Source organism: Micromesistius poutassou (genome assembly GCF_964030765.1).
Source record: "Micromesistius poutassou genome assembly, chromosome: 13".
In the NCBI taxonomy this organism is placed as follows: Eukaryota; Metazoa; Chordata; class Actinopteri; order Gadiformes; family Gadidae; genus Micromesistius; species Micromesistius poutassou.
In genome coordinates this window covers 1,263,922-1,284,921 of record NC_140283.1, presented here as the reverse complement: position 1 = coordinate 1,284,921, position 21,000 = coordinate 1,263,922, and the positions used below count along the sequence as shown (strand labels likewise).

General features: G+C 48.7%; 2 protein-coding genes across 2 annotated transcripts in view; one reads left to right on the top strand and one right to left on the bottom strand.

Annotated features, from left to right (window-relative positions):
• The window catches only part of LOC311357403 (pleckstrin homology domain-containing family A member 7-like), a 95,205-nt gene extending 88,461 nt beyond the window's left edge, over positions 1-6,744 (top strand). The window contains 4 exon segments of the mRNA XM_084477338.1: positions 2,336-2,587; positions 3,803-3,933; positions 4,998-5,134; positions 6,408-6,744. Coding sequence (XP_084333464.1) covers positions 2,336-2,587; positions 3,803-3,933; positions 4,998-5,134; positions 6,408-6,430 — 543 coding nt within the window. The 3' untranslated portion in view covers positions 6,431-6,744.
• A 1,694-nt stretch (positions 6,745-8,438) lies between these two features.
• On the bottom strand, positions 8,439-16,647 carry cUnh11orf58 (chromosome Un C11orf58 homolog). The gene is made up of 5 exons (XM_084477345.1): positions 16,508-16,647; positions 15,323-15,406; positions 13,746-13,806; positions 10,422-10,531; positions 8,439-9,490 (listed from the first exon to the last, which is right to left on the bottom strand). The coding sequence occupies exons 1-5, from the start codon at positions 16,556-16,558 to the stop codon at positions 9,233-9,235; spliced, it is 564 nt and encodes a 187-aa protein (XP_084333471.1). The 5' UTR covers positions 16,559-16,647; the 3' UTR covers positions 8,439-9,232.
• Between the last annotated feature and the right edge of the window lie 4,353 nt (positions 16,648-21,000).

Sequence of the window (21,000 nt, the reverse complement as noted above, 5' to 3'; positions counted from 1 at the left end):
TCTAACCCTCTGCTGGCGTTATCTAACCCTCTGCTGGCGTTATCTAACCCTCTGCTGGCGTTATCTAACCCTCTGCTGGTGGTAGCTAACCCTCTGCTGGCGTTATCTAACCCTCTGCTGGTGGTAGCTAACCCTCTGCTGGCGTTATCTAACCCTCTGCTGGTGGTAGCTAACCCTCTGCTGGCGTTATCTAACCCTCTGCTGGCGTTATCTAACCCTCTGCTGGTGGTAGCTAACCCTATTCTCCTTTGCAGTGTAGTTCCACTTATTGAACTCAAAGTCTTGAACACTAATCCCAGGTTGTGTCTGAAGGATAGCTTGCGTAGCCACCAGGGTACATTGACGGGGTTTTCAGTGATTTGCGTTTGAGTATTATGCCAATCTGAGAAATCACACCAAAGTTCCAATATTTCAACTTCAGCTAACGCAAATGAGGCAGATTTTGCTTAGTTTTCGTGAGTAGAATCCCATGAAACCTGTGTGAACTGTGTCGTTCGAGCCGTTCGCATCTCTCTAGCTTTTGGTGTGAGCGCACCTTAAACCTTTCCTTTCAGGCACAGGGCAGGGGTGCATCTCTGCCCTCACCTTCATTTCACGTTCTTTCCACCGAGACCGTCCCTTTTTCATTGGCTATCAGCTCAAATTTGACTCAGAATGTGGTTTTTAGCACACAGACCATAAACCTGACTAGCCAAAGCCACATAACTGAGGCGTCACTGAGCAGGCTGTCCCCCCCCCACATGACCAAAGCCTCCCCACTGCGGGGGAACATGGTCCCAGGGGACACAGTAGATGGTCCTTCTCGTCTTACGTATTGGAGGTGGTTTGTGATGAACTTTGATTCTGTATGCTTTTAGCTGTAGGCTATGGTAAGCTGGTGTCACTCAATGAAGATGCTTAATGACCTTCAGGAACACAAAAAAAAAATGCAAATAATAAGAGATTACCAATTGTATATTAGTATATACAATTACTAGTTTGTTAATAAATCATTTACATTTTCCATGAAATTATTTTATTTACCTGAAGCATACAGTGAGCGATATTTTTTTCACTTCCATCAAATTGTTGGATATTTTAATACCTTCAATAGATTCTAGTTTTTTCTAGACCGAAACTCAGAGCCAGAGATGCTTTTTTAAATGTACTATTTTATCTGCCATAATTACATCAACATTGAAACATGTTTACACTTTTTCTTATACTTATGCTATTTTTTACTTGCCTACGCCCACATATGATCACATAGTTTCTTTAGTTCAAAACAAGATGTCTGCACTTTGTCGTCCTAACTTTTGTACTGAGGCTGGAGCTCCAGTCTCTCCTAGAGAGATCATGTCTGCTTTAACACGGAGGACAGACAAACCAGGCTGAAATGCAATGTTTAAACTAGAGTATGCATATCTGGTAGTAGAAACCTTAGAGAGTATAACGTATAACATGTTGCTGCATATTTGCACCAAATTGTAAGGATGATTTATATCTGATTGATTTGTGGATTCCTGAAATATTGATTATGAAATATTGGTGCACTTGTCCTCCTCAGTTATGACTTTTAAACGACTACACCTTCCTCGTTTATGTTTCATAGTTAGAAACTGACTGAACCTACTGCTATAAACCGACTATATCTGGCGAGGTGGGGACGTAGATAGCCACTGTGTTGAGTGTTAGCATTGCAGCGGTAACAACCTGAGGAAAGTAAACGGCTGATTCTCTTGAAGATGTGTGATGGTGACGCAGCACACTACTCCTTTCACTGTTCTAACATCACAACATGTAGACATTTGCACTGCACAATAAAAAGCCTTTCTTGCTTCAAAATATTTTCTGTGTTTTCTGAGGAAGGGGTTTGGTCAACACTTTAGGGATCAGTGGGCTCTCCTCCTCCCTCATCCTCCTCTTCCTCTCCTCCTCTCCTTCCCTCCTCTCCTCTGTTTAACCTGTGTGCTGGACCAGGCATGGGGTGCTGTTTGTCCGTGTGTTCCAGCGATGCGAGGGGAGGACTGCATGCATGGCTTTGGTGCTCCTGGGGAATCTTCACCAGCTCACTTTCACACACACATGAATGCATATCATTCACCAGCAGGGGAAATGCTTTCCTCAGCCTGTAGTGAACTACTCAGCTGGCTGTAGTGCCCCTTAGCTCCCCGTCATCAGCCCTTCATGACTGTAAAAGGCTGTCATATTGTTAGGATTGTTGCTGTAGATTCATTAGTAAGTATTGAGTTAACTGTTGACCAATGAACCCTGAAGTGTGGAGCCTCTCTCACCGAGGCGGTCCAGCTGGCCCTCCCACCAGACTCATTCTTATTCTCTGATGTCAACGTTGAAGACTTCTCCATGGGAGCCTGTGTGGCAGTCCGGGGGTCCGCCCTGTGACCCGGGCCCCCGGCGGCGCCCGGGTATCCCTCCCCTCCAGGGGTTCGACCCCCGAGAGGAGCGGCCGGGGGCCGAGGGCCAGAGTGACGAGGGCCAGGGGACGGAGAGAGGCAGGGGCCAATCGGAGGGCTGGATGGATCCTTCCTGTGCCGCCAGAGAGACGGACCTGGAACCTCTGGACTACGACCTGGACATCAGCCGAGAGGTAGCCCTGAGCATTACCCTGAGCATTACCCTGAGCAGTACCCTGAGCATTACCCTGAGCAGTACCCTGAGCATTACCCTGAGCAGTACCCTGAGCATTACCGTGATCATTACCCTGAGCATTACCCTGAGCAGTACCCTGAGCATTACCCTGAGCATTACCCTGAGCATTACCGTGATCATTACCCTGAGCAGTACCCTGAGCAGTACCCTGAGCTGCACTGTGTGTAACGTCCTCTGGTGCCCCCTGCTGGAAAAGGCTCCATAGTGCATGTAGGAGATGATTGGAGGTCATAGATGGATACTAGAATCTTGGACCATTTAGATCTAGTAGAGATAGTAGATACGTCTGTATGTAATAAGATACAGTAGATACGTCTGTGTGTAATAAGATACAGTAGATACGTCTGTGTAGTAGGATGCAGTAGGTCTCTCTGTGGTAGGATGCAGTAGGTCTCTCTGTGGTAGGATGCAGTAGGTCTCTCTGTGGTAGGATGCAGTAGGTCTCTCTGTGGTAGGATGCAGTAGGTCTCTCTGTGGTAGGATGCAGTAGGTCTCTCTGTAGTAGGATGCAGTAGGTCTCTCTGTAGTAGGATACAGTAGGTCTCTCTGTAGTAGGATACAGTAGGTCTCTCTGTGGTAGGATGCAGTAGGTCTCTCTGTGGTAGGATGCAGTAGGTCTCTCTGTGGTAGGATGCAGTAGGTCTCTCTGTGGTAGGATGCAGTAGGTCTCTCTGTGGTAGGATGCAGTAGGTCTCTCTGTGGTAGGATGCAGTAGGTCTCTCTGTGGTAGGATGCAGTAGGTCTCTCTGTAGTAGGATGCAGTAGGTCTCTCTGTAGTAGGATACAGTAGGTCTCTCTGTGGTAGGATGCAGTAGGTCTCTCTGTGGTAGGATGCAGTAGGTCTCTCTGTGGTAGGATGCAGTAGGTCTCTCTGTGGTAGGATGCAGTAGGTCTCTCTGTGGTAGGATGCAGTAGGTCTCTCTGTGGTAGGATACAGTAGGTCTCTCTGTGGTAGGATGCAGTAGGTCTCTCTGTGGTAGGATGCAGTAGGTCTCTCTGTGGTAGGATACAGTAGGTCTCTCTGTGGTAGGATGCAGTAGGTCTCTCTGTGGTAGGATACAGTAGGTCTCTCTGTAGTAGGATGCAGTAGGTCTCTCTGTAGTAGGATGCAGTAGGCCTCTCTGTGGTCAGCAGTCTGATCCCTGTCCCCCAGCTCTCCAGACCCCCTAAGGTCCCCATCCCGGAGCGCTACGTGGAGTCAGACCCCGACGAACAGAGTCCAGAGGAGCTGCAGCAGCGCTCCCACCGGGCCCAGCGCATCAGGACCCTGCTGGCCAAGTCCAGGTCAGACCCAGACCTCCAGGTCACACCCAGACCCAGACCTCCAGGTCAGACCCAGACCTCCAGGTCAGACCCAGACCTCCAGGTCACACCCAGACCTCCAGGCCAGACCCAGACCCAGACCTCCAGGTCAGACCCAGACCTCCAGGTCACACCCAGACCTCCAGGCCAGACCCAGACCCAGACCTCCAGGTCAGACCCAGACCTCCAGGTCACACCCAGACCTCCAGGCCAGACCCAGACCCAGACCTCCAGGTCAGACCCAGACCTCCAGGTCACACCCAGACCTCCAGGCCAGACCCAGACCCAGACCTCCAGGTCAGACCCAGACCTCCAGGTCACACCCAGACCTCCAGGTCACACCCAGACCCAGACCTCCAGGTCAGACCCAGACCTCCAGGTCACACCCAGACCTCCAGGCCAGACCCAGACCTCCAGGCCAGACCCAGACCCAGACCTCCAGACCCAGACCCAGAACTCCAGGCCAGACCCAGACCTCCAGGCCAGACCCAGACCTCCAGGTCACACCCAGACCCAGACCCCGACCCCAGGAGGACTAGCAGATCAGATGATCTGGTCAGTGTGTTTCTCCCAGACGGGACTCAAGTGGCCCCTCTTAGCAGTGGCCCCTCTTAGCAGTGGCCCCCACCAGCCCCCAGTGCCCCCCCACTGACTCAAGGTAATATAATAAGATTGAAAAGTTACCTCAAATATATATATATATTTTTATATTTAGCAGACGATGCCAAGCCACTACTTCTACAGAGTTTCATAGGTAGGGTCAAGGGTCAAGGGTCAAGGGTCAAGGGTCATAGTCAACCTGCCCAAGGATGACACAGGAAGTATGTTGGCTGGGGAGTCAAACCCCCTGAACCCTAGACTACACTGTCCACCCCCCTAGACTACACTGTCCACCCCCCTAGACTACACTGTCCACCCCCCTAGACTACACTGTCCACCCCCCTAGACTACACCCTCCTGCCCCAGCGTACCGTGTGTGTGTGTGTGTGTGTGTGTGTGTGTGTGTGTGTGTGTGTGTGTGTGTGTGTGTGTGTGTGTGTCCACAGCCTGCCGCCGGTCCTGGGCTCCAGCCTCCCGCTGGACTTCAGCGAGCTGGACTCTGTGCTGCAGCAGCAGGAGAGGATCATGAGCGTCTCCCACGCACTGGCCTCTGAGGCCTCGCGCAAGAGCAGGCTGGTCGCAGGTCCGTTCACACGCTCACACACACTCACACACACTCACACACACTCACACACACTCACACACACTCACACGGTGGTCCTGAAGCGGTGCCACTCGAGGTTGTGCTGCAGGTATGATTTGAGAGCTGGAGAGGTCAGGAAAACAAGATTTGCAATTTGTTGCATTCACACATCTGTGAGGAACAAGCAGGATTAGTTATCCAAACCATTCAGGGAAGAGAAGCCCCGAGTGGTCAGGAACTGCTGATACATTAAGACGTGGTGAATTAGAAACACACATTCTCCACCTTTCACTAACTCATATCTGACTGATGGCTATTGGCCATTTCTACAAATCATCTCCAATAATGACTGTTGTGGCGTGCTGGGTAACTGGTCTGTGTTGCATGCTGGGTAACTGGTCTGTGTTGTGGCGTGCGGTGCAGGGGGACGGCCGGACAGACAGACGGCTGGTCCGCCTTCCTGTGTTCTAGGGGTTGTAGGTCTGGGCTGTCTGGGTTCTGGAGGGAATGGGCTCAGAGCAGGAGAACGTGATCACCATGGGGACCTCCTCCTCATCAGACCTTCTGTATTATATCATGTATAAGGATTAGAATCATGTACTATAATAAGGATTAGAATCATGTGCTATAATAAGGATTAGAATCATGTGCTATAATAAGGATTAGAATCATGTGCTATAATAAGGATTAGAATCATGTGTTATAATAAGGATTAGAATCATGTACTATAATAAGGATTAGAATCATGTACTATAATAAGGATTAGAATCATGTACTATAATAAGGATTAGAATCATGTGCTATAATAAGGATTAGAATCATGTACTATAATAAGGATTAGAATCATGTACTATAATAAGGATTAGGATCATGTATTGGTGGTGATGTAATCCAATCGATTAGTTTCACTCTGTTTGCTTTTGCTTGGTTTTACAAAAGGTATTTTCCACTTTTGTCCTGGTTCAGACTTTTTAAGACTTTTAATAAAGAGTTAAATAAAGAGAAGAAGAGAAGATCAGTGGCTGCTCTCCACCATGGAATAATCACATTCATATCTGTGTTTACTACTAACAACAACAACCAAGTTTCAGCAAATTACACAATTACAATTATCATCATTAACATATTAAATTGAGTAATAAAGCATTTCTTTGGTCGTCTTTCTGTTCATCTTAGAGCTTTATGTTGTGTATTTCTATTCTTCATCAGATGTCCTCATGGTGGCGCTCTGTCTCCAGTGGTCTCCTCATGTTGACGTCTTCTTGTCTTTCAGCGAGAGCAACGCCAGACAACTGAAGGCCGACGGAGTCCGGAGTGGTCAGCCTCATGTGCACGTGTGAGGTCCGTGCACGTGAGAGGTCCGTGCACGTGAGAGTGCAAATGACGGATGAACTAATCACTAGTTAATCATGATTACTGTTATAATTACTATTATTGACACACATATTTAAAATATAGACCAAGATGAAGTATTCCTTGTCAGAATTAGTATTGTTTAACTTTAAGGTACTGTAGGTATGCCCAAGAGCCTCCACTGTAAGTAATGCTATGTAGTGCTATGTAATGCTATGTAATGTTATGTAATGCTATGTAATGCTATGTAATGTTATGTAATGCTATGTAGTGCTACGTAATGCTATGTAGTGCTATGTAATGCTATGTAGTGCTATGTAATGTTATGTAATGCTATGTAGTGCTACGTAATGCTATGTAGTGCTATGTAATGCTATGTAATGTTATGTAATGCTATGTAGTGCTACGTAATGCTATGTAGTGCTATGTAATGCTATGTAGTGCTATGTAATGTTATGTAATGCTATGTAGTGCTATGTAATGCTATGTAGTGCTATGTAATGCTATGTAATGCTATGTAATGTTATGTAATGCTATGTAGTGCTATGTAATGCTATGTAGTGCTATGTAATGTGTCTCATTTCTGACCAATCCCCACATCTGTCCACTGGTTGTCTTTGGGAAGTCATCTGTCCACTGGTTACTGTGTGCCTCCCGCTATAGGAGATGGGTTAGAGACTGCTCCTGGCTCCTTTAGGCCCATCGTATCTGACCTGTCAGTCACATTCCCCGCCCCGCCCAGCTGAAGGCGGACCCTCTCAGCGGGGGAGACGCTGGGGGTCCTCTGAAGCCGTCACATAGTGCCTGTTTGTATCGTCAAGGTGAAAAAGTGACCTTGTTACCTTGTTCTAATGTTGACCTCATGACGATAATAGTGCCTTATGCCACGAGTGAAAAGCTTTACGCCACATCACTGTTTCACAATCTACACTTTTATTACTCAATAACAAACTGAAAGGGGTTATTTCTCTGATCAAATGATTAATGTATTGGATCAATAACGGTATGCCAACGTTGAGGTGTGTTGTGACCAAACGTCACTGAGCTTTACTGAAGGCTCCAACGCAGAGACAGGCTCAGACGGAAAGCCAAAGGTTTATAATAAAGGGTTGTTTCATTAAAACGTGCTTTTATTTTAAGATCATTTTGTCGATGTCTGCAGTGATGAATGGTTGTCTGGGGACATGCTGTCATCAAGGCTTTACGTCTAGAAAACGTTCAATACCTACCTAGTTATTAACAAGTTATTTCCTCAGGACAGGTCATTGTTTCATTCTACAATATTGGACACACAGACTGTGTTAGAGACTCATGGTCTGTTCTAACTTATTAATTCTTATCCATCCTCACTAAGAAGAGCTCAAGCGTTGTCCATGTACAGTATGTACAGTAACTCTAACCCTCCAGCCACAAAACACTGCTGACTACAATAAGTCCACCGTACCACTGGAGGACAGCATCTCACCGCGACAGAGCCCGCCCACACAGAGCCCACAGACAGACAGCGCCCACACAGAGCCCACAGACAGAGCCCACAGACAGAGCCCACAGACAGAGCCCGCCCACACAGAGCCCACAGACAGACAGCGCCCACAGACAGAGCCCACAGACAGAGCCCACAGACAGAGCCCGCCCACACAGAGCCCACAGACAGAGCCCGCCCACACAGAGCCCACAGACAGAGCCCACAGACAGAGCCCACACAGACAGAGCCCACAGACAGAGCCCGCCCACACAGAGCCCACAGACAGACAGCGCCCACAGACAGAGCCCACAGACAGAGCCCACAGACAGAGCCCGCCCACACAGAGCCCACAGACAGAGCCCGCCCACACAGAGCCCACAGACAGAGCCCACAGACAGAGCCCACACAGACAGAGCCCACACAGACAGAGCCCACACAGACATAGCCCACACAGACAGAGCCCACAGACACAGAGCCCCCACAAACAGAGCCCACAGACAGAGCCCACACAGACAGAGCCCACTGGCTGTGACCGTACTGTTAGGCAGCCCACACAGACAGGGCCGTGTTGATTTGGTTGAAGTCAGGGCCTTAAAGTGCTTCCCCACCCATTGCTGTTGTGGTTTGTTGTTGTCCGACCTGATGCAGGAGCACATGGAGACGAGTGAAGAGCACTGAACACCTGATCTGATGACCGCCTCCCTTTATTGACCTCCCTCCAGGTTCTAGACAGTCGAGTGGATCTCATGCTTAGTGCTGATTATACACGCCATTACAAAAAAAACATGGAAATGATCTAAAACTTGGCAGTTCACTTCTGACACGGTAACACACACAGCCGCGGAGAATGTCCAACATTAACAACAGATTCAAACGTTTCCTCAACCGGCTGCTTTATAGGCTTCAGGCTTTGAAACGAGTAACCAATCAAAGAAGATACTACTCATTAAAGGTCCCATGACACGCCACCAGGTGCGAGTGTGATTGGCCGTTACAAGCCGTTTTGGAAATCGGGCTCAAATGACATCACAGGTGGGCGTGTCCACCTAGAGGTGTGACGGATAGATGAGCAACGTTTGCTACGGTCCACTGGGTCGGCTGGTGGACTGATCTGTCCAGCACACATCTAGGTGGACACGCCCACCTGTGATGTCAGAAGACATTTCCAAAACGGCTTGTAACGGCCAATCACACCACACCTGGTGGCACGTCATGGGACCTTTAAGAAAACAACAAAAAAAAAGAATGTACAAAAGTGTCCCGGGCCGGAGAGCCCGGTCCTATGAGGACTTGACAAAGGCCATTTTGTAGCTCCGCCTCTTCTTGTCCTCCTCCTCCTCCTCCTCCTCCTCCTCCTCCTGCTCCTCCTGCTCCTCCTCCTCCTCCTGCTGCTCCTCCTGGGTGGCCTGTGGGGGCTCTGAGGAGGGGCTCTCTGGCTCAGGGAGCGAGGCCTTCTCCTCTACGCCGCCCCCTGCAGGGGTCCTGGGCTCGTCTGCTTTGGTCTGGTTCTCCGCCGCTTCGGACGGGAAAGACTCCGCCTACCAGGTGACGGGGGGGGGGGGGGGGGGGGTGTTAAGGAACCATGGATCTACTGTAGGTCAGAACTCACACGCTGTCTGCACTGTGATCCGTCAGTATCTAAGGCGGAGACAGAGGGGTTATTTAAACCCTGGTTCACCTCTAGCCTGACGTCAGCCGCAAACCACTAACATTAATAATCAGATATATTGTCAACATCGCAACCACGCCAACCAACCCTGATGAAAAGGAACCGCTGGTTCCTGGCCTTCAGCAGAAGCAGGGCAGGAGGGCTCAGACCTGACTTATGGTTGTAGTCTGCTCAACCCCACCACTGAAACGTTTTGCCAACACACACGAAACTTTAAAACACTGAAAGCAGAACTGCCCGTCTACAGCGATGAGAGGATGAGCTGAATGTCAGGATGAACGGCTTAATGGGGGGGGGGGGGGGGGGGGGAGGGTTAGGCCCCGCCTCTCCATGGGGGGGTCCCACCCACAGTGACCTCACCTAGCTGTAGCCCCGCCCACAGTGACCTCACCTAGCTGTAGCCCCGCCCACAGTGACCTCATCTCGCTGTAGCCCCGCCCACAGTGACCTCATCTCGCTGTAGCCCCGCCCACAGTGACCTCACCTAGCTGTAGCCCCGCCCACAGTGACCTCATCTCGCTGAAGCCCCGCCCACAGTGACCTCATCTCGCTGAAGCCCCGCCCACAGTGACATCACAGTGACCTCACCTCGCTGAAGCCCCGCCCACAGTGACCTCACAGTGACCTCACCTCGCTGAAGCCCCGCCCACAGTGACCTCACAGTGACCCCACAGTGACCTCACAGTGACCTCACCTCGCTGAAGCCCAGGCCACAGTGACATCACAGTGACCTCACCTCGCTGAAGCCCCGCCCACAGTGACCTCACAGTGACCCCACAGTGACCTCACAGTGACCTCACCTCACTGAAGCCCAGGCCACAGTGGCGGCGGTTGCGTCCGGACAGCTTCCCGTCCATCCCCTGGTGGTACTGCTCCTCAAGCTCCCCCCGGATCCTCTGGTCCTCCGTCCCTGAGAGAGGAACCGCTCATTAGACCAACCTCACCCCTACAGCCAGAACCAACCCTCACCCCTACAGCCAGAACCAACCCTCACCCCTACAGCCAGAACCAACCCTCACCCCTACAGCCAGAACCAACCCTCACCCCTACAGCCAGAACCAACCCTCACCCCTACAGCCAGAACCAACCCTCACCCCTACAGCCAGAACCAACCCTCACCCCTACAGCCAGAACCAACCCTCACCCCTACAGCCAGAACCAACCCTCACCCCTACAGCCAGAACCAACCCTCACCCCTTGTCAAGTAAAGTTGATTCGTTAGAGTCCAACAAGTCCCATAATTGTAGTGTATTGTGTCCCATAATTACAGGGTAGTGTATACAGGGCTGTTGGGCCGTTACTGGGAAAGGTAGGGGATTACCAGGAAGCGGGGTGAGGTCATATGAGGAGAGTAGACGAGGCCGGGGTGAAGAGAACACAGTATATGCATGGATTACTATTACTGTTATAATCATTGTGAATAATACTAATTTACTAATTTTTACTTGAATAATCACGAATCAGTAAATAAAGAGCACTCATGTAACGAAACAGGGTAGTTAGGTTGATTGAACACTTGATTGTGTACCTGATTGTGTAAAACGATGATTGAGCAACATGAATGTAACAATGTGTTTTATTTCTATATTTTTTATCTAACATTTAATTGTAGAAATAAAGTAGTAAGTTGTAGCTATCGGAGTAGAGGCCTAGTGAACAAGCATGTACGTACCCCCCACCGCAGCTGCAAGGGAATATGTGCAGGCGGAGCCTTATCGGAAGATTGAATGTAAGTCCAGTCCAAGTCCCATGTTAAAATATGTGTTAAGATATCAAAGGGGAGGTAACTATGGCAAACCTTCTAAATAAAAGGAGCTGTAAAATACAGAAATAACGAGAGATCTACACGACGGGGACTCCATGAAGGACTCCTCCAAACCCATTGCGATCAATAGACTTTTGGACTTGGAAGAATTTAGAAAGGACCTCTTTTCCACACTCTACGGTTTTTAGCAGCACGACCAGCACCAGCCTCTCCAGCGACTCGTGAAGGGGGATTTCTCCCATAGCCCCTCGGGGCTATGATGGCTACCAGATGCTGGACCTCTAAAGCTGACCCCACACTACAAGATAAATGTCCCGATATCGTGGCCGATTTGCCCCTTACGAGAATCGGGGTGGCGTTCCCATGGCAGCCGAATCGGGACGAAAATCTGCCAAGATTATCCTGTCTGCCGTAGTGTTCTAAGATAGAATCTCATAAACTTAAGACCACCCGATCTCAAAATCGGGGTTATCCAACATGTTAGATATTTTCGGCATGTTGAGTGTGTAGTCAACATAATAGCGACGCACCCACACACAAACACACGCGCAAAACACACACACACACACACCCGAAGGTGCTCCATAATGCCAAAGCGCATTCAATTCTCACTTTTCAATTTTCGTTTCCAAATATTTATTTAAAAACGAAAATATCTGTTTTAGTGCGTGTGTGTTAAATTAAATGTTTTTATATCTTAAACAAATTCCGTTGCAAATAGGAGGCGCGCAGAATCAATATCCTAACTAAAAAAAGTCGGCCAACACAGACATTTTGCAGATTGTAAATTGACATGAGACATTGTAAACGTTCACAATCCTGCTCTATGCTCTGTGATGTTTTGTTTATCATAATTTCTATTAACTTCTGCGAGGCGCATAAAGTGGTCATGTAGATCGGTCGTCTGCCCGTCTATTACGCGTATCACACAAGAGCAGATCTTGCACACAACGTCAGTCGTGTCCCTTGGCTGTCCTATTTGTTGGATATTTGTTGATGTTGTTATTGTCATGAGTGTTCTGGTTATTTGCGCATGATTAAACATGAGTCTTTATATGGCGATAAAACAAAGCTTTGTTGCGTTTTTTTTCCTTCTTTTTGAAGTGGGGATCGGGGGTGCGCCAACCCGGTTGGGACGTAAAGGGGGTGCGCAGGAAAAAAAGTTTGGGAACCGCTGCTCTAGATCTACAATCTCTTGTCTCTCGGTCTCTTGTCTCGTGCTGGATGACGTAGCCTACACGGCCGAGAATCGGATAAGATTATCCTGTAGTGTGTGGTGTTCCGTCTTGTGTTCTAATCTTATGTAGGATCGGAGAGCAACAAATCGGCTGCGATTCTCGTTATGTGTGTGGTGTACTCCGACTCAAAAATCGCATAAGATAAATAAATAGTGTAGTGTGGGGCAGCCTTTAGAGACCTTTTTTCCGACTGTGTGGGGAGATTGAGCTTCCCTCTCTCCCCCCCCCCCCCCCCCCCCCACCTGCTCAGACAATCGTTGGGATCAATTAAGAAGAGGTAGTATTCGGCGACCAAAATATTATAGAGAATACAGATTTAGACACCCTCACAAGATGTGTTCCAGAAGTATTTGTTATCACTTGTTTAGGAGTGTTACAGATGGCCTGTTACTAGTAATTATAGCCTGTGTTTTATCATACTTTTTAAATGTTTTTTATCGCTTGCTGCAATGTTCCAAATATTAATCCTGCAAATAAAACTATATTCAAACCAATCCTTTTTGATCATTCAAGGGATCAGTTACCAGGGAGAACAGATTAGGGCTTCGGTGGACAATCCAACAGAGTAGTTATAAACGTCGTGGATCTGAGAGGTTACCTAGTACAAAGAAATCAAACATATCCCGGGGGTTAGGTTATTCCAAACCTCTGAACATTTCTCAGCAAACCACCAAGTGCACGGATCCCAGAGGAGAGCTACCACAACAGACGTGATCGGTACGCCACGGTCCTGGCCGAGGGTTATGCCCGGGGGCAGGGCGCCGAGGCAAGCGGGGTAGGCGTCTGCTACAAGGTAGTTAGGGGCTGAGCTAGTCTCCTCACCGGCCTGTTACAACTGTTACTGGATACGGGTTTCACCAGCGGCACAGTTGACGGATCTAACACCCTACAGCCAGAACCAACCCTCACCCCTACAGCCAGAACCAACCCTCACCCCTACAGCCAGAACCAACCCTCACCCCTACAGCCGGAACCAACCCTCACCCCTACAGCCAGAACCAACCCTCACCCCTACAGCCAGAACCAACCCTCACCCCTACAGCCAGAACCAACCCTCACCCCTACAGCCAGAACCAACCCTCACCCCTCCCAGTGCAGTAGCCACGCCCCCCGGGTCTCACCACTGCGGAAGTGGGACGTGGACTTGTGGTCTCCGATGACCAGACGTCCGGTGGGCTCCTTCTGTTGGACAGACAGACGGCTCAGCGTTAGGACAGACAGACAGACAGACAGACAGACAGACAGACGGCTGAGCTTTACGACAGACAGACAGACAGCGTTAGGACAGACAGACGGCCCAGCGTTAGGACAGACAGACAGACAGACAGACAGACAGACAGACAGACAGACGGCTGAGCTTTACGACAGACAGACAGACAGCGTTAGGACAGACAGACAGACAGCGTTAGGACAGACAGACAGACAGACAGACAGACAGACAGACAGACAGCGTTAGGACAGACAGACGGCTGAGCTTTACGACAGACAGACAGACAGCGTTAGGACAGACAGACGGCTCAGCGTTAGGACAGACAGACAGACAGACAGACAGACAGACAGACAGACAGACGGCTCAGCGTTAGGACAGACAGACAGACAGACAGACAGACAGACAGACAGACGGCTCAGCGTTAGGACAGACAGACAGACAGACAGACAGACAGCGTTAGGACAGACAGACGGCCCAGCGTTTTATATGATCATATAAATAAATGTAGTATTAGGCTGGTTATTGAGGTCACGGTGGTCAGTCTTTCTTGTGTCCATTGTCATGTTTTGTGTTTGCTAGATAAACACACTGGGACCATAAGCAGCTACTGTTGGCTCCCAGTGGCTCCCAGTGGTTCAGGGGCCAGGGCCGTCCTGTAGTTGGTGTCTAACCCTGAATGGCCCTCGCTTTCAGCCATTGCTCATGTAGTTTGAATTTGTGAAGCGTTCAATCAGGTGGTCCGCAAAGTACTGGATGACAATGGAGAGGTTAAGACCACGTCCAGGGGACCAGTGGACCAGAGGACCACGTCCAGGGGACCAGGGGACCACGTCCAGGGGACCAGAGGACCAGAGGACCAGAGGACCACGTCCAGAGGACCAGAGGACCACGTCCAGGGGACCAGTGGACCAGAGGACCACGTCCAGGGGACCAGAGGACCAGAGGACCACGTCCAGGGGACCAGGGGACCACGTCCAGAGGACCAGAGGACCAGAGGACCAGAGGACCACGTCCAGAGGACCAGAGGACCAGAGGACCACGTCCAGAGGACCAGAGGACCAGAGGACCAGAGGACCAGAGGACCAGTGGACCACGTCCAGAGGACCAGAGGACCAGAGGACCAGTGGACCAGAGGACCAGTGGACCAGTGGACCAGTGGACCACGTCCAGAGGACCAGAGGACCAGTGGACCAGAGGACCACGTCCAGGGGACCAGAGGACCAGTGGACCAGAGGACCAGAGGACCAGAGGACCACGTCCAGAGGACCAGAGGACCAGTGGACCAGTGGACCAGAGGACCAGAGGACCAGTGGACCACGTCCAGAGGACCAGAGGACCAGTGGACCAGAGTGTAACAACAGGGCTGGGGGGAGAAGGAGGTGGTAACGGGGAGGAGGAGGAGGATGAGGAGGAGGAGGAGGATGAGGAGACAGGAGGAGGAGGAGGAGGAGGAGGAGGAGGAGGAGACAGGAGGAGGAGGTAACACACCTTGCCCGCTCCCATCAGCCGCAGAAACTTCTGCTTCCTCTCCTGGCTGCCGAGGTCCACGGCCCCCCACGGGGTGGCGCCCTCCTGAGGACACACTCTGTATGAACAAGGGTCCTTAGCTTCTGAGGAGACCACATTAGACTGGAGGAGATGACATTAGACTGGAGGAGATGACATTAGACTGGAGGAGACCACATTAGACTGGAGGAGATGACATTAGACTGGAGGAGATGACATTAGACTGGAGGAGATGACATTAGACTGGAGGAGACCACATTAGACTGGAGGAGATGACATTAGACTGGTGGAGATGACATTAGACTGGTGGAGATGACATTAGACTGGAGGAGACCACATTAGACTGGAGGAGATGACATTAGACTGGTGGAGATGACATTAGACTGGTGGAGATGACATTAGACTGGTGGAGATGACATTAGACTGGAGGAGATGACATTAGACTGGTGGAGATGACATTAGACTGGAGGAGATGACATTAGACTGGAGGAGACCACATTAGACTGGAGGAGATGACATTAGACTGGTGGAGATGACATTAGACTGGAGGAGATGACATTAGACTGGTGGAGACCACATTAGACTGGAGGAGATGACATTAGACTGGTGGAGATGACATTAGACTGGAGGAGATGACATTAGACTGGTGGAGACCACATTAGACTGGAGGAGATGACATTAGACTGGAGGAGATGACATTAGACTGGTGGAGATGACATTAGACTGGTGGAGATGACACTGGTGGAGATGAGGCCCAGTGGACATTCTTTGTGCATCTAAGCTTATAACCGATGTGAAGACATACAACATATACATTTTAACTCAATTCAATGAATCATATTGTAAGAACTGTAAACATTTAAACCCTCTGGATTGCAGCGTTAACATACACTGGGCTCTTCCTGTTAAGTCATTTAATAATTAAGAGGTTTAACCAGACAACGATGATATATAATACTTAATGTCTCACACACACACACACACACACACACACACACACACACACACACACACACACACACACACACACACACACACACACACACACACACACACACACACACACACACACACACAAAAACAAACTGCTGCCCCCCCCCCCCCCCTCCCCCCGCTGAGCGACTCCTCTGCAGAGGAGCAATGACCAAAAGAAACACAAGGACCCACGTGGCTCGGAGAGACAGGTCTCTTGGTCCCGCGTTGCTCCGGAGAAGTCATCGTAGAGCAACACTCGATAGCACGACTCTGCACCGGGACCACCTCGTCCACCACCGCGCGACGAGCTGATTCTACCAGCACCAACACGCGACGTCACTTCCGATTCCGTGTTTGTTGTTCTTTAGTCTGCGGCCGATGCTGCCCCCTGTTGGCGTGACGTCACATGACCACGTGACGTGCTGCCCCCTATCGGCAGCACGTCGCATGGCCGCGTGACGTCATCCTCATCATCATCATGATGAGGTTGAGAAAGAGGTAGGCTGTTAGACATGTGCACACACACAGAGGTATTAGACAGAAACCTCCCCTGAAATAAGCATTATTATAATACTAGGAATTATTAGTCAACTATTTCAGTAAAAATATAAAACTTTGTTTTTTTTTTAAATAAATTTGCAACGAAACACCATAAAACACGAACCATTTATATATGTATGTATTTATATTTAAATACAGTATAGATGATGATTATTATTATTATTATTATTATTATTATTATTATTATTATTATTATTATTTGTATGTGCTCTTATCGTCTTAAGGTGTTTCTCTTGTGGTTTAAGCGCCACGAGGGGGCGCCAGAGGGAGATGATGAGGGCTCGGCGATCGGAGGCCCGCCGAATCAGAATTACTTTTATTACATCTTATTGTATCTTATCTTATATAAGTACACGACTACAATTCTTAGGCTTGGTTCCTCAACAGCCACATAGCAGAAAAAATAAGTAAATAAAGATAAGTAAACAATACAAATATTTAAAAAAAAAAGTAAAAATAAGTAGCAGCATAGATCACAATGATAAATAATAATAATAATAAACTAAAGTAAGTAATTATAAGAGAAACTAAGACAGTGGTAATAAGTAACAATAAGTAATGAAGTGTAGTCAAGTGTAAAGTGTTGTAAAATGTAAGTGTAAAGTGTTCCAGTGGTAGTGGTACCAGCAACGGTTGATTCTAGTGCAAAAATGCTGTGCATATTACAGAAAAATATGTATTTAAATAATCTGTCGTTGTAGTGTGCATGGGGTTGGTTTGGGAGGAAGTCTACTCGACTGATCTGAAGTTCAATTAAAGTTGGTCGAACAATTTAACCAAAAATCGATTTATTTTCGTACCAGATCTTTAGACAATGAGCACATTGGGCCGAACGCAAACTCCTTCATTCGCATTGAAGTGCAGGTCTTATTCATCTGTGAATTACAATAACGAAATGTCAGCCTAAAGGTCGTGAAATAGTTTATTGATTGCACGCTTTTCTACTTGAAGTATAGCGTATTCTCTAAACGCCCTGATGTAGGAAAACACCAAAGAGATCCTTATTGGAGTCAACGACAGAGAGGAAACATTTATCACCACGGCCCTGTCTGTCTCACTGCTCCTCCTGTCTGTCTGTCTTAGTGCTCCTCCTGTCTGTCTGTCTGTCTGTCTGTCTCACTGCTCCTCCAGTCTGTCTCAGTGCTCCTCCTGTCTGTCTGCTCCTGCTCTAACAGACTATCACAGAGACAACAGGCTTCAGCCAGAACTATAACCTAACGTTATTTATACATTTACTCCCCACACACAATTATTCACTTCAATGCATTCAAAGTGTTGATACTAGCAGGGCGTTTGACCGAGGTGCGCGTGTGTGTGTGTGTGTGTGTGTGTGTGTGTGTGTGTGTGTGTGTGTGTGTGTGTGTGTGTGTGTGTGTGTGTGTGTGTGTGCGTACGTGTGTGTGTGTGTGTGTGTGTGTGTGTGTGTGTGTGTGTGTGTGTGTGTGTGTGTGTGTGCGTGCGTGCGTGTGTCTTCGGCTGTGTGTGTGTGTGTGTGTGTGTGTGTGTGTGTGTGTGTGTGTGTGTGTGTGTGTGTGTGACAGCGAGAGATAGGAGACAGATAAGGAGTGATATAAAGAGTGATCGGAGAGGAGTGATCGGAGTGCAGCGATCTGAAGGAGTGCTCCAGCGCTGTGCTCCGGAGGGGAGGGGTTATCCTCTGGCCTCTCGGCCTCACTCCGCCTCCCCTCACAGCGTCGGACGGCTGCTCTCTCCTCAGCTCCTCTCTCCAGTGTTAGCGTCCTGCCGCTGTGAAGGTTCTGCCGTCTGTCGGCCGTCCGTCTGTCCGCCGTGCAGCGCGAGGCTCCCCGCTGACTCAAGTTCCCGAAGTTCCGACGGGTTGCGCTGAGCGATGGTGACTTTACGCGCGGGACCAGAGGAGCTCTGAGGAGACGTGTTGTTGTTCCCCACACACCGGGTCACACACCGGGTCACACACCGGGTCACACACACCGGGTCCTGGACCAGGAGCAGGACTAGGAGCAGGACTAGGACTAACCAGCAGGTAGGAGCCGCCGCTCGTCGCGATGCAAACTTGTTGTAGTTTGGTTTGATCTGTGTATGTGTGTGTGTGTGTGTGTGTGTGTGTGTGTGTGTGTGTGTGTGTGTGTGTGTGTGTGTCTGCGGACGTGCGTTCAAAGTTCCATCAGAACCAGTTCACAGGCCGCCTGTCACTCCTGACGCCCGCGCCGGACGGGTTTGGTCTCTAGGACCGCGCGGGACTGTTTACAGAGACTGAGAGGAACCTTTCTGCTCACTTTGAACGACTTAAGCTTATTGCTGACTTCTGTCGCTTCTTAAGACTTGAAACTGAAGTGCAGGTGAGCCGACAGAGCAGTAAACACACCGGGCGCATTGTCACACTGAATAGCCCGTGGATCACTATGGATCACTATGGGTCACTATAGATCACTATGGATCACTATAGATCACTATGGATCACTATATATCACTTTGGATCGCTATAGTTCACTATGGGTCACTTCAGTTCACTATGGATCACTATGGATCACTATGGATCACTATGGGTCACTATGGATAACTATGTATCACTATGGATCACTATAGATCACTATAGATCACTATAGGTCACTATGGATCACTATGGATCACTATAGATCACTATAGATCACTAGATCACTATGGATAACTATGGATCACTATGGATCACTATAGATCACTATGGATCACTATGGATAACTATGTATCACTATGGATCACTATAGATCACTATAGATCACTATGGATCACTATAGATCACTACAGATCACTATGGATCACTATAGATCACTATAGATCACTATGGATCACTATAGATCACTACAGATCACTATGGATCACTATAGATCACTATGGATCACTATGGATCACTATAGACCACTACAGATCACTATGGATCACTATAGATCACTATAGATCACTGTGGATCACTATGGATCACTATAGATCACTATAGATCACTATGGTGTGTACATCCCACCTTCTGGCCTGGTGCAGGACAAATAATGTCGTATAGAGTGAAAGAAATGTGATGTCGCAGCACTGCTTAAGCTCCTATATTCATTTAATGAAACTTCAGGCAAAAGACTGAAGAAGACCCAATAGGGTGGAAACGCTGCTGTGAATTGTTTCATTCAATGAATGTAGGAGCTTAAGCAGTGCTGCGACATCACTAGGACGATGACCACGATGGCTGGGAGGAGTTTATTTACTCAAGTTCACTTTCTTGGGGTCAAGACAAATTACTTAATTATTATTAAGTGGAGACGGTCATTAAGGAGACTCAGGATTAGGAATGAAATAACAATCTTTTAAAAATTATTTGTTTTTAAATTCTCGCTGTGGTTCAACCTTAACCTTTAAAGCCAGAGACACATCGGCCCGTGGGTAAAAGGCTGTTGATAGAGCTCCATGTCGCTGAGCCTGTCGTCAGCCTGTGAACTCATCTGAGGCCGACGTGAGGCCACTGGAGACCGAACGCGCTAATTGATTTGGTCATTAGGCGTTTAAAAAGAGGAAGGCCTGATAATAATAATAATAATAACAATAATAATAATAATAATAATACATGATATCAAGATGTCTAGCATATTGAAGCATCACATTCATCCTCACAATGTCTAATCAACACATCTAATCCACGAGTTATTTTTCAATAACACATGCCACCAAGAAGCCACCGCGGGCGGGGGCCTGGGGGTGATGTCACCGGAGGACAACACACTCTCTGCTGAGGCCCGATAGCTCCTCAGCTCTGGGTGTTGTCTAAACTCACACACACTGCTCGAGATAACCACACACACACACACACACACACACACACACACACACACACACACACACACACACACACACACACACACACACACACACACACACACACACACACACACACACACACACACACACACACGCTGCTCGGAGATAAGCTTTACGCACCGCGCGTCGGGCCGCTGATAGGGAACAGATCCGCGCGCACGGACAACACGCGGGGACGCGAACACACGTGTCCGCGCGTCAAATGGAAGAACGCTTTTTATTAAACAGATTGATGTGTCAATCATTCACCCTAATAACTTGTTTCTAAATGTCTATTAAATTAAAGTGTTATTATCGAACAGATTTTA

Bases quoted from the DNA above. Each gene is read 5' to 3' on its own strand.
- cUnh11orf58 (XM_084477345.1), bottom strand. From the start codon at position 16,558: ATGACTTCTCCGGAGCAACGCGGGACCAAGAGACCTGTCTCTCCGAGC. The intron at 15,407-16,507 runs GTGGGTCCTTGT...GTGTGTCCTCAG, and splicing joins GACCTGTCTCTCCGAGCCAC to GAGGGCGCCACCCCGTGGGG. The intron at 9,491-10,421 runs GTGAGGTCACTG...GTCACCTGGTAG, and splicing joins GTGGCCTGGGCTTCAGTGAG to GCGGAGTCTTTCCCGTCCGA.